This window comes from Scomber japonicus, chromosome 5, assembly GCF_027409825.1.
Source record: "Scomber japonicus isolate fScoJap1 chromosome 5, fScoJap1.pri, whole genome shotgun sequence".
NCBI lineage: Eukaryota > Metazoa > Chordata > Actinopteri > Scombriformes > Scombridae > Scomber > Scomber japonicus.
The window spans coordinates 15,262,037-15,280,259 of record NC_070582.1 but is presented as its reverse complement, the minus strand read 5'-3'; the positions used below and the strand labels follow the sequence as shown (position 1 = coordinate 15,280,259).

Sequence of the window (18,223 nt, the reverse complement as noted above, 5' to 3'; positions counted from 1 at the left end):
TGGTGTGACTCTTTGTTGTCCTTGCAGTTCTTTTTTTTAGGGTTATTTAGTGGAAGTGCAATATTACAACCTGTATGACCTATTGTAAAAGTAATTGTGTTGCCAAACAAACTAATGGAATAAACATACTGGACCAACTGTACACTTGCATGCAGTTTTAAAGTGGTATATAGGTCAGTGTTACATAATCTGCCATAACACTGCCATAATTATCCAGTGAATAATCATCTGTTACATACATAAGATAAGATAATAAAACAAATAAAGATAAAGTAAAAGCTGAGCTGCTGGCCCTAGATATCTGCACTGGATATCCAAGTGAGTGAATATATGTACTATCAATAAATAATAGTATGTACATATGCACAGTCTAAAATAAATAGTGTATAAATGAACATATTCAAATATGCATGAATATATGAATGGATGAGTATAAAACAAGTGCATGAGTCCATGTGCAAGTTCACCACAGTCTATGCTGGATTAAGTAGTTAAATGTCCAAAATAAGTAGAAGACTATACAGGTCTTAATGTTCTGATATGGGGGTCGGCCTTGGTCGTGGAGCCTGATGGCTACTGGAACAAAGCATTGGCCAAAGTGCTTTGTAGTATGCCAAGGAGGGATGAGTCTGAGGCAGAACATGCTCCTCATCTTCGCTAGCTCATCATAGAGGGGATGGGAGGAGTCCTCCAGGATAGTGTCCAGCTATCTCCTCATCCTCGCCTACGCAACCACCTCTAGACTGTCCAGTTCAGCTCTAACTATGGAGCTAGCCTTCCTCACTAGCTTGTTCAGTTTGGCATCCTTTGTGTTACCATGGAATAGAAGAGGACACTGATTACTAAAGACTGGTAAAACATCTGCAGTAGCCAGTTGCACATCTACTGAAAGATGGAGAACCTCAGTGTTGTCAGTCCAGTTTGTCTTTCATGTGTACACCATGGAACTTGTAGGTGTCACCACTTCCACATCCTCCCCTCCGATGGTGTTGGATGTTGAGTTGATTGTCATCCGTGATCAGTGTTGGTCATCTTACTTTAAAACAGTAATTAGTTACAGTTACAAATTACTTCTTCCAAAAAGTAACTGAGTTAATAACTGAGTTCCATCAATGTCAAAGTGATTAATTACCAGGAAAAGTAACTATTACGTTAGTTTAAAAAAAAAAATTCAAATATGTCAAACTACTTGGCTGCCCCAATCAACAACAACTGGCCCAAAACACGTTCAAAATTAAATTATGCTTAAGAAATCTACTAAAAAGAACTCTATAATATAATTGTACCTGTAGCAGATGTGCAGCAATTGAACTGTATTCCTCAGAAAGCGACAACAATATAAACTTAATATAACAATGAAAAATTATACTGGAAATGAATAAATGAATAGCTTCTCAGCTAGCTAGAGTGGCTGCATGCTATTGAAAATGCTGGAGAAGTCGAAGAACACTACTTTCACAGTGCTGCGTGGCCTCTACAGGTGTGTGTAAGCTCTGTGGCTTACTCTGTGTGGCTCAACATATAGTTGAGGTAATTAACCACACCAATGTTTGTCTAGTATGCAAACTGCAGGTGGTCCACAGAGTCACTTGCCAGGGGCTTTAAATGCTGCAGGACCGGTCTGCCAAAGATCTTCATGCTGTGTGATGTCAGAGCAACTAAGCTGTAGTCATTAAGAGTACTGGGACATCTCCTCTTGGACCAGGACAGTGTAGGTCTTCCTGAGCTGGGGCATCATTTTCACCCTCAGGAAGAGGCTCAAGAGGTGCTGGAATGCTGTTGCCAGCTGCCCGGCACACACCTTGAGCACCCTGAAGCGGTTTACTACATTCTAAATTTTACTCAATATATCATATTGCTATTTTCATCCCGGTATATAGTTTACAAAAATTTAGAATTTCTTTTACTTTTCATAACAGAGGAAAGGAAATGACTTGTCAAAGATACAGCTGCCTCTTCAGTATGATATGATTGTTGTTGACAGGTGTGAAGTGGCATGAAGCGTAATGCGTCATGTGTGACAACAGACAATACAGTTTGTAGTACAACACATTCCTGTGTAACAGCTGATGAAGAATGACTCACTTCTGAAACCCGAGGTAAACCCAGGCCCATGTGACGAGGAAATTCGCATGTATACACACACAAGCACACACATGTCTACTCAACTGTACACAGTAGCTTGACAATAATCTTTGATACAGCATACAGGTATGCGTAAACCCACAAAATACATATATGCATGCACATGTGCACACATATGTTGGGACATTCTTAGAGAAGGTAAAGTACTTGGAGATGCCTGCACACACACACACACACACACACACACACACACACACACACACTGGGCAGGGGACAGTGAGAGCAGGCCAGGCTGTTATTCTAGTGCAGGCTGGCTGCGTTGACCGTGTAATCTCCAGGGTGGAGTCCATATTGGGTTTCTAGGCAATTCACTGTTTTTGGCCCGCTTGTTTTGTGATTTAGCTAAAGAGAGAAGAAGAGAGTCAGAGAGAGTAAGGGAGAGAGAGGACAACAAGTGTGGGTTGTTTTTCTTTCTGCCCGGCATATTGTTGATGAGTTGTAATGCAGTGTAATACAAGTGGTGGTTAACCTCAACGGCCGAGAGGAGAGAGGGAGTGGGAGGGAAAAAGAAAAAGAAAGACAAAAGAGGGAATGGAAGAACAGAACAAAAGAGAAAAAGAAAAAAGAGAAAAGATGAAACAAAGAAGAAGATGAATATGGAGAAAAGCTTGAGGGGGTGGGTGGGTTGTTCTTGTGCAAAACATTGTCTAGTGGTATGACCACGCCTGCTGTGCATTTTGTTTACAGTTGTAGTAGGAATGTGGTATGGGGAAGGAGGACTTATTGTGCACCGTGACAGGACGCCTTGCAACTTGCAACATATACCATCTGTCATTGTTGTGCTAAGGAGATAAGGCTACAAAGACTGTCAAGGTTGTCATTGTCAAATGCCTTCACTGGCAAATACCCCTTATCACACTGGTTTAAAGAAACAGTACACTCTATTTTTAAAACTTTTGATTTCTTTTTTAGAAATGTTCTCTTCATTTGTGCAAGTACGTGTAAAGTCCAGTAGGCTTTTTTAAAATCTTAAAATAACTGATGGAATAGTGGAAATACATTAGAGGATGACACTGGAAATGTGTTATAGTTTTCAGTGACACATTTTTAATACTTCTTGAAAAACACTTATACAATACTTAAGTAGTAAGGATGAGTTAATTGTTGGTTTGGATCTGCACATGAGATTTGTTGACAATAAGAAAAATATAGAATATCGCCAGTCTTATCCTTTAATGATGGTTTAATTTTTAATTTAATTTGTTAACAGCTGAAATAAACTTGTTGCTGCGTGCAGTCTGTTTAAAGTTAATGTATCCAAAACATCTAAAAAGGAACTAAGGGTTAGGGCCTACAAATATGAAAAATAAAGCAGAAACAATTAACTGATTAATCAATGAATTGATTAATCAATTCATTGATTAATTGATTATTTATCTTGTCATATCATTTAAAAGTCATTTACTAAGCAGAAACATACAATTTGCTGCTATTTGTGGGTTAAGGGCTCGGAGAAAAGAAGCAGCATTTCATAAAATACACAGTAAATCAAAAGACAATCAACAGATTATTAATGTTAGTGCAGCCCAACCAATAATAACATGAACCAGAACCCAATTATCCACTAAAACCTCAGTTGCGTGAGAGCTAAGAAGAGATTGTTTTGATACTTTGGCCATCTGCCATGGCATGCTGTCATACCAATGACAGCACAATCTGAATGGCTGGTGTGACAGACAACAGACACCAAGTTGCCTGGTGAGCTCAGGGAGGGCCAACCAGTGCATGCACACACAGAGCACCTGCGTTCCCACAGTAGTCCCAAGTCAACATTCACAGCCCATCCCCCCTCTTTGACACTATCAGAGAGGGAGGGACAGTGTGTAGGGGTAAGGAAACCCTTGGAGAGGCCGAGAGAAGGGAGTGATTTAAGCTCTTCTCCCCTGGATGAGGGCAGCTGGATAGTGGAGGTGGGAGTAAAGCAGGAGTTGGGGGAGTGAGTGATGGAGGGAAAGAGGGGTCAGGGGAAAAAGGGAGGACAGCAATCCAGCTGAGGCAGCAGATCTCCGCAGAGGCCCAGTGCCAATGTCAAGGTGCTGAGTGAGCCAAGCAGGGGAGCTCCACACACACACACACACAAACTTTTGATTTGAAGTCAAAAATAGCCACATGCACATACACACTTCTCCCTTCCTGCAAAATTCAATACAACCCACAGTAACACAAACACACACACACACACACACACACACACACACACACACAATTCCTCTGCTCTCAAGTGCCTTCTCGCCCTCTTCTGTCCAGAAGAAACTCTTGTCGCTTCCCTCTTCACCTCTCTCTCTCTCTCTCTTGAGCCGTGCACAACGTCTTGTCAGCTGAGACAAACTGACAAGACAAGACACAGAGACGAGGAGAATGGGCTCCATTGTGCTCTAATGACCAGGCCTGCTGAGATGACCTTTGACCCCCAGACACAGGCTGTTTGGCCAGTGGTGGACTGGTGAGAATGACCTCTTGGTTGACACTGACCTGTCCATGTTCACTTCTCACCACAAGCCCCTGTGCGCACTTGATGTGTGTATGTGTGTTTTTGTCTGCGTGTGTGCAGGCCTGCTGAGATTCATCTGCTTTATTTCCATAAGAAGTTTTAAATGATGCAAAATATGTCAGATGAAAGACAAATCTAAGTAATTTTACTGGCCAAAATAGTACTTTGATATATGTATGTGATTTTTAGAGCAACTCCTATGTTAATTTAGTGAGTTAATGTGACCATTTGATCAAACTCCCTATGTCGAGGATCTGTGAGAACATAAGATACAGCAGTGAGTCTTATCTATCCCTTATCACTCTGACTTTGGTCCAGACTCTCCAATCCTTTTTGGTCTTTTCTAACAACTCCTCCTTGTGTGTGAATGAAGAGACATATCTCAGTCAGCTTGGCCTTCTCTCTCTGTGTTTGTCTCTGTCTAAGGTTCACTGCAGCCCTTTGTCTGCTCTACTTATCAGACCAGCTTCAGCTCAGACACTCCTGGCCTTCCTCTTCCTTGGCAGTATGTCATGGAGGAGACGTACAGTATCGAGATCCCTAGACTAATGTCTGTCTCTCGCTCTATCTGCTTCTCTGTCTCTATCTATGCGTCTGTGTCTGTTCCTAAGAACAACTGGAATGATAGTAAACTGGTGTATTCTGCTGTCTACTTTGCATACAGAATCAGCTGATCTGAATATTGTGAACATTTCCATGTTGTTACCTGTCACAGCAAATGTGTTCAGTGCATTGTTTCTCCACATAAAACACGTTTTATTTAGCCCACTTTTTATCTATTTCAAATATGAATTGTTTGCATCTATGTTAGCTAGGTTGCAGTCCTCTATGCACCTTCCACCTGCCAAGACCTGGAGTAGCATACAACCAGTGGTAGGGATGTGTTGTGCATCTCCCACATACTCATGTGTGCATGTTTGTACAAGTGCAAGATACAAACAAACAGCATCAAAGCACTGTTACTTTTCTTCCCACTGGGCCCATAATGAAACATTTCTGGAATAAAAGTCCTTAGCAAGTGAATAGGCAGGGTCTTATAGAGAAAACTGACTCAGGTACAGCAAAGGGCCTTATCTGTCTTATCCTGAATTAATCTGTCACTCTCAGTTTTGGAGCACAATCCTTTCAAGGAAAACAACATCCCTACCACAGCAGACAATGAAAATGATGCTTCTTATTACAAGGGCTTCTTGTACTTTTTGCCAGTGAGATTACCACCTCCTCTGACAGCACTATGGGAAGCAGAGCCACTGATCCTCTGGAATAGTTCTCTGCATTGCATCAGCATCTAATCAATGAATTACGATTACAAAACAAAGCTTTCTATTTTCTTTGACAGTGTCATTATGTGAGATTTCCATTTTTAGCCTAAATATGCCAGCTAAGGCAATAAAATTCTCAGCTAAAACTATTAAACTCTATCTACAACACATGAGACAGGATAAACTACGTTGCCTGCAGCCATACCATTGGACAATAGTTGCAAAATAGACACACACATGGTGGGGGACTATTTTCGATGGTTCTGAAAATACGTAGCTCCAAACCATAGGGCTATTCACTGATTCAGCCTCAAATAACAGCCTCCTGATATTATCCATTGTAAGGAATGAGACTAGGCAAGGCGTGTATCCTGTGTGGACTACAAAGTTAATTGCACACAATTGAAAGGTGTGTCACTTTAATTGTTCTACAGGGAAACACAGGGCCCAGAGCTATAGAAAAACACCCACCATTATATACCCATAAAATCATTAGTCATTTACCATGAAAAAAAAACTCACTATGGAATACTGACAAGCTTGTTAAGTGTTTTGCAACAACCTGACGCCATTAAAGCAAATGGGAGATGACAGGTGACTTGGCGTAGAATGGATGGAGCAAGTCAGGCATACACATAGGTGTGCACATACACATACCTTGATTTACTATAGGCACTAGGAACTCTACCATTGCCTGAGGGATATGTCTGGGCACAGACTGCCATAGGTCCAAGGTTTGAACCACAAGTGGCCAAGTCAACTCTTTACACAGCCATAAACACACCTGCATTAGTAACAGCTATTTAAAATCATTCCATGAGCTGAAGGGATAAGCCCGGCAAAACACCCTGATACAATACTAAAATTAATCTAATTTTATATCTAATTTGGTTCTGCTATCTATAAGTGTTTCAGTGATAGTTGATTGAGCTACCCAGCTTTATGGTCTGCTGCCCTTTAGTCTTTTAGAAATGTGTTGATTATAGTACTATTTTATTGTGGTTTATGGTATTCCTTGTGCATTTGTCTACTCCAATTGTTTCTTACTTTGATTAGTATTATTTTAAAGAACTAGAAATTTAAATAAACTCCTGTCTATTCTTTCTCATTGCACCTATACCCAGTCAGTTACTTTAGATTTTTGTACCACAGCTCTTTCTGAGTTACTGTCCTCTAACGCTTGATCGTCTCGCCTCGCTTGTAAGTCACTTTGCGAGAAAAAAAATGCATGTGTCAAATGACAAAATGCAAAATGTTATGAGGGCCCAAGCGCTGACCAGCGGAAAGCCCTATTGTACTTTTATTTTTCTTCTGACAAAATGACGGCCTTTTTGACAGCCTAAACGTGCCTCAAAAGTCACCACATTTTGCATGCAAGCCAGACCCGGCGAAAAATTTGATATTTAATGGTTTGCATTAATGGGCGTGGCAAAATGGCTCCGTAGCGCCCCCTTGGCAAATTAATAAAATTGAGCCCCTCGCCACAGATTGACATAGACAAACGAAACACACATCATGGCAAGATGCACCAAAAAGTCTCTTGGACACATACCCTAACACCAACAGGAAGTCGGCCATTTTGAATCAAATTTTCGATTTTGCTGCCGATTTTGGCATCATATTTGAGTGAACTAGTCCTAGAGATTTCATCCCGCCCACTTCAAATTTACACAGAATCATTTTGAGACATTGGAGATGAAAAGTTATGAAAAGCTTTTTCCCCTGTCATGCCTGGTTGCCGTGGCGACGGATTTCGATGTCTCCCCATTGAAATTTCAAACCCTCATAACTTGACTCCACATGGTCTGAGCTTTTCCAAATTTCAAATGCTTGTTCAGCGTCCCGGTCTGAACACATGTACAGTCTCATATTTACTCTCACTCATAGCGCCACCTACAGTCACTTGCTTCATTCTTTGACTAATTACTCCTATTATCTTAAGTATTTACACCTGACAATGACTCAGCTGAGACATAAGACCTTGGTGATACTACATTCTGCAGCTCATGACCCATCATCAAATACTATTGCCATGACAACACATTCCACGCCATGAAATACGATTAAAGTTTTCAGGGGCAAGGGATGCCTCCACGGTCACGAAACTTAATACCCACGTCTGGAGTGGGTTCATTTAACATCCTATATACTTCAATGGGATGGGCGTAACTAAACGGCTCAATAGTGCCCCCTTGAATATTTCAAAATTGAACCTCAGCTTTCCCGATTGACATAGAAGAATGCAATTCGATAGGTTTATGTATCATCTCCAGACGCACAAAAACGGCATTTGGACCCATACCCTAAGTCCAACAGGAAGTTGGCCATCTTGGGAAAAATGCTACATTTTGGCATTCTTTTGGTCATTTTCAGACCTCATATTTTAACGAACTCCTACTAGGGATTTTATGCGACCAACTTCACGCATGTAGAGGATCCCGCCCTGAACACGTCTATGCATCAATACTGTGTCATATACACAGCGCCACCAACTTGACACAAGAAGTCAGCCTCGTATGACAAACATTATCCAATTTATATGAAATTTACAGAGTATGTTCTCCACATCATACACTACAACATAACATATAATTGGTGGGTGATCTCTAGCACCACATAGTGGACACAGGCAGCGTGAGTTAGCCCCATCACACAATGTTCAATAAAAGCCCAGGTGCCAAGAAGTCTACGTGCCCGCTGTGTCTGCCCTGCGACTGCGGCATGCACCGACATGCACGCACGGGGCGGCGCTTGGGGGGGGCGAGGGCCTGTTCACCGCTGCTTGCAGCTTTAATTATTATTATTATCGTTAATTTTGGTGTCATTGCAGATTTTCAATATTGGTGCAATATGATAAACAGGGACTTGGAGCTGATACCAAAATTATACATTTCAATATTTTACTCTGAGGAATATAAACATTATAAACATGTAATTCTACACCTAGCTTTTATCATTAAAAATGCCAAACCTCCCAGTGCATTAGTGTTTAATGTTGTCATAACACAAGCCGTAAAACAAAAATTTTGCCTCAATATAATACTGTCAAAAAAGTTAAAACAAAAAATCTGAGTAAGCATTTCTACTGACACATTTTTATCAGTGCTCAACAAGTATTGAGTTTGATGTCCAACCCCAGGCATGTGCCAGAAGCAGGGTGTGACATGATGTTAAACTAGCCCATGTACTGTACAGGAGAAACAACAGGCTTAACAGGAATGCATCAGACTACGTTGATCTAAATCCATGTTTCACTTACAGCTTTTATTTACAGATTTATTGTATTTAATAGCGGCATGTTAGTTTAATAGCAGAGATACACATCTTCATAAAACACACATGCAGGCATGCATCCAGTATTTTATATCTGTACACATTTCTCATTACATGTTCCCCAAGTACCAGCTTGACTTAACTGCTGTGACATTTACACTCCTGGTCTCTGGAGTAATTTACACAGCTTGGCGTTATTCACAACTGGTTTACTGTTCCATACAGTAGACTGATTTAATAGCACTCAAAAGTCCAGTGGCACCAGGGCTACTTAGCACTGTGTATTAGCAAGCCTACAGGTCCCAATAAAACACAGACCCCTGTTTCATGAAATATATATTGACCTCTTCATAACCTTCTTAAATAAGCTCACACCTCCATGCTGATAATGAACTGGTCCATGCTGAGTATATTAGTGGTCAAGTCCAACTGAAAGTAGTGGGGGCATTTGGCCAAGACAATAAAATATATGTGCAAAAAAATATGTCCCAGGGTCCTGCAAAGCTTGGGCAATTAAAGTGGAAATGTAGCATGGGTATTTACAGCCAAGGAGAAAGCCCACAGTGGGTGCTAGAGAGATGCAGAGAGAGACTATGAGAGAGAGCTGATGAGAGACAGTGGCAGTGTACAACATGATTTAGATGCTGAGAGAGACTGCAGACCTATAATCCTGAACTCGCAGAACCAGACAGAGACAGAGGAAAGGAGAAAGACAGGCTTGTAGAATGAGAGACCAAGAGCCACAGAAAAGGAGAGAGTCTGTGACAGCAGGCAAAAAACTGGGAGTGAGAGTGAACGAGTGATAGAGAGACACAAAGGCAGAGAGAGATAGAAAGGGAGAGAGAGACTGTGAGATGGAGAGCAAGCAGCCAGACATGCAGGCAGACTGTCCGTCTCTGGTTTGTGGGAATGTGGTAAAGACACAGTAGTAGGCAGGGTCCCGGCTCTGAAATTAGAGAGTGGCGCTAAGAGAAGGGAGCCAGAGCCAAAGGCCGTCTGGGAGCTGCCAGGGGCTGCATCCCCAGCGCACTGCCGAAACATGATTTACTGCTGGGCTGCACTACAAACAGCACACCACTCCTGGTGCACTATCTAACTCACAGCAGCACACCACTCGTTGCATGCTATCGAGTTCACAACACTATGAAGATACCACATCAACAGTGGGAAGTGTCGACGTGAGAAAGACCAGTTCTGCTTGGCACAGCAGGGTTGTGCAGTGAGTGAAAAGACTGCTGCTGGAATAGACATAGGACTATGTTCGGACCTAAAATAGCAAAAAGTACTGTGTTAGAAAACCACAGGGGGTTGCGTTGGTGTGGGTGTGTTGCTATAGGTACCAGTGAAAAGATGAAATGTGATATTGGATGTTTGGAGATTTATCTGACCACGAAACACTGCACAACAGTTTATAGTCCAATGAGATAGGATTAAAAACTTTGAAAAGTTATCACAGTGACCTCATTTTATCCATAGCATTATATGTACAAAGAGGACATCACATATAAAACAACATCATACAAAATGTACATTACATAAGCTCCATCCTCTCCAAAGGTTTAGATAAGTGATCACATGACGCATTCATTTGTAACAATGGTTGAGACAAGTTCAACAGTTTTGCCTGGCAACCATGTGGTTACTTGCAGGACTTCTCTGCATCTGAGCCACTTGAACTGAACGCACATACTGCCTTTATGATGGAGTGTTTATGTCAGTCTGAACATGACTTAATGGCTTAATGCATTCTCCCTGTTGAAATGTCTCAGGGCTCATCAGCCCCAAAGGGTACTGTTTTGTAGAGAACAATGGCCCCTGTCCTCTCTGAGGAAGGGGAACAGTGATTGAGAAACTTCCCCTTAAGGATAAAAAGAAATTTTCCTTTTATTGCCATCTTGCCTGATATAATGCTGGACCAGCATATTTGCACAGATTTACATCTTCCATTGCAATACTTGTACAATCAGTGGCAGTGCAAGAAGCCTAGACAGGATTCAGAGAACCAAGATTTAATCAGCAAGGAAAAACAGGAGGAAGTGTTAGGTTGTTCTGTGCTGCAGCTATCGCAGGCCAAGTCCAGACATGCAGGGAGATTCTGTATGTGCTAGTCTGTAGTACAGGACAGCAAGAGTACGGCTGCTGCACTAAAGCTGTATTTTTCAGTATTTGTCTGTGTGTGTGTGTGTGTGTGTGTGTGTGTGTGTGTGCATGTGCACTTCCTTTGCCAAGTTTCCTCTCTTTGTTTAGACCAGCCCGGTTAGTCCGGCTCCCTGCAGAGCACGCTGCAGCCAAATACACACATATATCAAAACATACCCCAACAACACACAGGGTGCTCTCAGGGCAGAGAGGTGCTGGGAATAGGAGCAAAGGGGAGGTTAGAGAAAGACAGAGTGGTGTCTGCACAAAAAGACAAACAGAAAGGAGAATCACAGCACTAGAGAGACAAGCTATTGATGCATAAAGAGAGTGGGGATGGCAGCAGCCTGGCAAGCGACCATAAAACTTTCTAGCACAAGGGCAGGAAAGGAGACAGTGGGTCACTTTGACCATCCCTGTAATTACAGAATGAAATAGAGAGAGTTGGGGAATGCAGAAAGGTAGATGAATGAAAACATAATGACACCAGTGACCCATGGAAAGGGAAGGAGGAGGGAAATGTACAGGTTTGACCAACACTGAAATGTGTCTGTCCGGGGTACAACTTTTAGGGTCATTTTAATGTTTTATCATGAATTATTGTTTACTTCTGCCCTGTTAACAAGAATTGGATGAAAATTAGATCTGTCTAATAACTCTGAGGTGGCAGTATGAAATAGTTCAATTATCCCCTAACTGAGACTGTTTGTACCCAAATAAAATACAATGAACTGATCTCAATATCCAAACAAATATGTTATATTTCTCTGTATTATTGTTTTGTTTTTATTGTTTTGTAAAGCATTTGTGCTATATAAATAAAGCTGACATTGACATAGACATTGACAAACAAAATGACAAACGAATACTTTCCATAACAGTTAGAAATAGGCCTCATAATGTTATTTTTTCCCTCTTTTATTCCTTTTTATACAGCAATTGCAAACTAGTTTGTTTGGTAGACCAACTATTTTTCATTAAGGTCCACAAAAGATTAAAGATGCCTCCTGTAGCTTTAAATCTTCTGAATCCTTCCAGTGAACTTAACTAAACTGAAAAACAATCCTTTCTCGCTAAAATTCAATTGAGCTTGACCTAAGAACAGCAGGAACATCACTCAACTCTAAAGCATCTTTCATGTCTGAAGTATTTAAAAATCTCTTTAAAACTTTTATATTTCTCTATGTGGTCTACAACATGCTGTTCTGATTATTACAGTATTACTTTGTTTCAGTTAGAAACAAATATCCCCTAGTCTTTAATTCCTTCGCATTAATTCTGTTGTGATCGTAAAATTAAAGCTTTTTGTAGAGAAAATAACAGCAACTATAGCCACAGAGAATATTCCCCCCACTGAAAAAGAACTACAGTAATAGTTCCTATTGATGTGGGCTGAACTTCTTGTGGTCACAAATATCAAAAATTGAGGCAAACGTGACTGGATATGATACATTTATTAATGCACATATTGCAAATCATTAACATATTGAAGCCTCCACATGCTTTTTACTCCTCTGCTCTCCCCTCGAGACATTCAGCCCCAGACCATGACTGGCTGAAGACCACAGAGCTGTTCGTGTTTGCTGTTTCACTGCTAAGCTGACCTGAGTTGTGACACCCCTGTGTTTCTGTTTATGTGATTTAATTTATTTTCACGTGTGCTTGGATGTCCACTTGTATTTTTTATTTTTTTGTATAAGGTCAAATGTATAAATATACATATATATATGTATGTATGTACATATATATATATATGTATACACGTATGAGTGAGTGTTTACCAGGCCTTCATCTCCAAGGCCCAGTATTGGGTCTAGATCAGACCAGTCTAAACATACACACACATACACACACACTTCTGCCCCCCTCAAAGCCATGCTTTTAGAGACGAGGGGCCCTAAATGCCTTACAGATGGACTCCTAACAAACACAACACTCTGTCTCGGCCCTCAAGTATTCCCAGTATTTGGCCTTGCTGTAATTTACAGCATACTTACCTAATTGAGATGCTATTAAGGTCAGAGCATACATTCTTTTGCATACGCCTTGTGCTAATAGATATGATATAACCGTGACATACATGGCACAGTATATTTGTCCTAATATAGCAGAGTGAGGTTAACCACAGAGAGAGTGTGATATATGGTCCATGTAGTGTACTTAGAGCAACGCAAATAATAATGTACTTGGCAGAGGCATGCCTGTGCAGGCCTTGGGGCACATTAAAGAGTGTTTCCCTCACTAGACATTGTTGATAGTTTTAGACCCACTGAAGACGAGTGTGAAATAAGAGTGAATACCACTTTGATGACTGAATTATGAAGGACAACATTTTTCATGTACAATAATAGCATCCCTGATTTAAAACGACTCTTACCTTTCTTGCATTTCACACAGCACTTTGAAAAAACTTGAACAGCAATAACCCCTCCTCCCTCCTATGTCTCACCCCTGCACTACATTTTTCATACATACAGTTTTCACAGAATATTATGAGAATTGAATAATGATGAGTTTCTATGCCTGGTGGATCTCTCTAACATTTTAGATTGCCATTACCTTATTAATAGCATTTTAACCTAAACAAAAAAATGTGTAAAAATGTAACAAAGGTAAGGGTAGCTTTAAATGCTGTTGCGTGACCTTAAATCTCACAAGACATTTGTTTTGAAAATATGCATTCACCTCAATGAAAGTCTACATTAGTAATGATAATGCAACAACCAGACAACACATCCGAAACTGCAGTTTTCACACAGACTTCAATTCAAGTGAATTAGTAAACAAAAGTAGAGAGAGAGAAATCTACCAAAATTTGTCATAAAGTTATATCAGATTTCTGTTGAATTTTACTATATTCTGACAAAACTATTTAATATTTCAACATCTGAATAACTAATCTATAATCAAACAACTAAACAATAACAAAAACAACCCCTTTTCCTTGGAATCCCTTTTTTTCAGCCAAATTTCTCTTCCTGTTTAATTAAAGGCTGCCTTCAGCTTTACACACTCATTTCAGTTTTGCGTTGTTGGGTTGCTCTGGGCTTGCAACACTTCACAATATTGTTAAACCTATGAAAAAAATAGGATCAGACTAAAGAAAGCAGCAATTTTAAACAGACATTTTACAAGTGATGTACTGTAAACAGCATATTGACATGATGTCCATGCCTTTATTGTCTATTGCTGTAAGAAAAAATCCTGTTCCTATAAAAGTGGGAGAGATTTACCACAAGCAGTTGGGTGTCTTCATCCTATATCTTGCAGGAAGATCTTTCCTGAAAGGCCACGCTGAAGCCCAGAGACACTGGCCACTGTTTGAGCTTGTCGTTTGGGTATTTTTCATCGAGTGTGTCTGACAGAAAGATAACACACTGTCACTGAGTGCCATCCATCTTCGTTTCCAAGTCGCTCATGAAGAATTCAATCTTGAAAGTGTGGGGTTAGACACATTGGTGATTAATCAACTCTATGCTCATGTGTATGTGAGTCTATGTGTGTGTAGACCCATGTGTGTCTTTGTCTGTGTGTGATAAATCACTGTCTAACCCTGTACAGGACACACAATGCCTGAGACCCCTTCAGCCTAAAAGATAAATTCATCTACAAGTGATGTGCTGACAAAAGTTAGACAAGAAAATTATTCTATCTTACTTACTCAGCTGCAGCATAAAGTGCAGTCAGAGTGGTCGATGTCTGGCGTTTTACAAGGAATAGGGGAGTAGAAAGTGGGAATTTGTCAAAAAAAAAAAAAAAGTAGCTGGAGGCAGACCAAGTGTGAGTACTAAGAAAGGCATGGGAACACACTCTTCTGCACACACAAACCCACACACACAAACATTAGGGCATAGAGTTGATGAATAATTTCTTGGAGCTGTTGGGAAAGATCCTATTCAGAGGTGATTCAACTGTGACACCAGGGTTTTGCTTTGTGTGCGATTAGGTTTACTATTATGAGCAACAGGCGAGAGGTGACGCAACGCAGAATCGACAAAACGTTATGAAATACATGCAGTGATGCGAGACAAACAAAAGTGACAGGGCTGGAGATTCAGACAACTTGTCATGACCACTGAACTCAAGCACCCTATGCATCTGAGGCTACAACACCAAACCTTTTATCTCATCAGGCCTATGCTGTAAACTACGATGATTGTGACATCATTTTATTTAATTTGAGTGTTACCTTTGGTTGCTGCAACATACTTTCCATGTTGTATTACAGCCAAGATTATTCTATTCACTTGTGGGGATCTGACCATGAGTGTAAATCATTATAAAACTGAGATATTTAACTTATCTAGAGTGGATAGTAATATCTGTGAGGTGCTACCAGAGCTAAAGGGTGCACATATATCTGTAGAAGGACCAGGGAATGTGCCCAAGGGTCGACGGGTTCATCCACCTGCTGCCTGAGGGAAAAGGGAAGCCCCCTTTTCCATATAACAGGTGTGTTGGCCCGTCACAACCATCAAAACAAGAAGTTCACACGACTAGAAAGGAAAGAGGGGAAAAGGGGCGGATGCTGAGGCGAGGAAAATAGTAATTATGAAAGATGGGCTGCTCTGGCTATCACAAGTTTCTGCTGCTGCTCTTGTGTTTCACTCTAAGAAGATGCCTGTTGGAGCAATGCATGCAAATGCAGCTTTTAGTGGAGGAATAGTGATTGGTTCCACATTGTTTAAGAGGAAAAGCAGCCTGCCTCAGCATGTTTCTGCTGATTTGTCAATTATCCACCTCTCAATTTCATTTTCCTTTATGTCAAAGCAGAGTGGGGAGAGCAGAGAAGAGAAAAATGAAGAGAAAAGAGAAACGGAGAGGGAGAGAACTCTTTGGTAGGTGAGGTACTTCTGAATGCAGGTTTATGTTTCCAATCAGGAGATTGTGATCGCAACATGTAGCCCAAAGCAAATGAGCCGTAACTCAATCACTGAGGGAGGTCTTCAGGCTCGGAGCGTACATTGGTTCAAGATCATTACTCCTCACTCGGTAACAAAGGCGACTGAGAACAGTAACTGCTTGCAAACATTAGAGAACATCAGTGTTGATGAGCGTGCAGAGATGGGAAGGTGAATGTTAAGGCAAAGTGGGGGAAATCCTGAGCTGGCTGACTTAGAATAGAAAAGAAGTGGCTACAGAATGCATTGTTCTATTGTATAGGAGCTGTTTTCATTCACTGTTAGATGTGAGAACAACTTGACTACATGTTTAGTATTCAATTATAAACACCAGTTTCATGAAAACACATGCTGGAGTGCACATTTCCAAACCTTTCCCAAATCCCTAAACATAATTCCACTTTCCAGTGATGCCACCAGTCAGACAAACAGACAACAGATGTAGCCACATACCAAAACTCACAAACACATTTCATACCCTATGATTTGTACATGGAAAGACATACAGACAGAAAGACAGGCAGGCAGACACATACACAAACTAGTTCAACTGGTACAACCATCCACGCAGGGGAAATGGCATTTGAGTAGGCATCATGCTGGTATCACGTTGTCAATGTTCCTCTATGACAGAAGACACGCCTAGTTACACCCATCAGCTTCATAACACAGCTGGCGCCTATTGGCTATGCTCACTGCAAAAAGGCTTTTCTCCTTAGCACCCCTAATGCATCTGGGACTCTAATATTCCCATTTAGAAACATAAACATAGAAGAATTGTCGCCAACCAACCTACCTAGAATAGTCATGGAAAATCATTAAAATTACACAACCACAAATGGAAGTTAGAAAGAAGAAAACAAAATGAAAAAATATGTAGGTACACCATTAATGCAGCACCACTGAAACCACTGAGCACCCAGAAACAACACGGTCAAATCTAAGATTCAATAAACTTTGAGTTATGGAAAAAAAAGATTCCACCACATGCGTTAGTAACACTCAGGCACGTACACACAAACACAGGGATGCATTCATACATACACCTCGGCTTATGAACAGCATGGATAATCTAATCAGTTTATCTCTCTTACTCGTGCAGACAAAACACACACACTAAGTGCCAGGAGTGTGCCTACCTTATCTTCCAGCCTAATCAGTCGCGCCCCAATAGTTGGGTATTCTTTATCTTCCCCTTTTCCTGGCAAATGAAGAAAGAAACCAAAAAAATCAAACACTTACACACACACACATACATACAAACATTGAGTTGCCAAATACAGTATAATATAAATACATCGGCCTTGATGACATATATTTATTACCCAATTTCTTGGTGGTAATCGCACAGACACAAAAACAGATGCAGAAAAGTGCATTTGGTCACACTCAAATCAATTAATGCACGCTCACGCACACACTACAAACATAACACTCTCATTTATGACCCCTGAAGGCTCATCATTCTTAGTGAAACCATCTATCCATTCATTTTCTGCTGCTTTTCTGGGTATGGGTCAGTAAGGCAGTTTATGGTCCCTAGTGTATTGTATACAGTAGAAGAAGAAGAGTTACGTAAGCCTAAAAACAAGAGTAAATCCTGAGATGTAAAGTCGGGTAAGATTTATGTGGGCTAAACCTCTGCTATATCCCTTACTTTACATAAGCAACACAGGATTTTCTTTTGGAAATACAAATCTCTACAATGGTTATTTCACAGATGTGATTCCAATTGAAAGTATAACCATTTATGCTGTTTGTGTACAGTATATGTGTGCATGAATTATGTGTGTGGACTCTGTGTAGGCCCTAGAGAGTATGCAATGTTGGAAAGCACAGAGCTGCTGAGCTGTTTTCTTAATTCAATCGTTGGTCCAACTGGCCGAATGGTTAACCATGTTAGTTGTCAGGGTCAGCCAAGAGATGTTTACAAAGCACCTGGGAACTGGACCAAAGGAAGGAGAAAAGGAGGAAAGGAAGGAAGGTGGGTAGTGGTGGGGTGTGTGTTGGCA

At 40.8% G+C, this 18,223-nt stretch overlaps 1 protein-coding gene across 1 annotated transcript in view; it reads right to left on the bottom strand.

Moving 5' to 3' along the window:
* Window positions 1-18,223, bottom strand: part of kcnq1.2 (potassium voltage-gated channel, KQT-like subfamily, member 1.2) — a 169,371-nt gene that overhangs the window by 40,670 nt on the left and 110,478 nt on the right. The window contains exon 18 of the mRNA XM_053319246.1: window positions 17,351-17,412. Within this exon, the coding sequence (XP_053175221.1) occupies window positions 17,351-17,412 (62 nt within the window). The remainder of the gene's footprint in view (window positions 1-17,350; window positions 17,413-18,223) is intronic.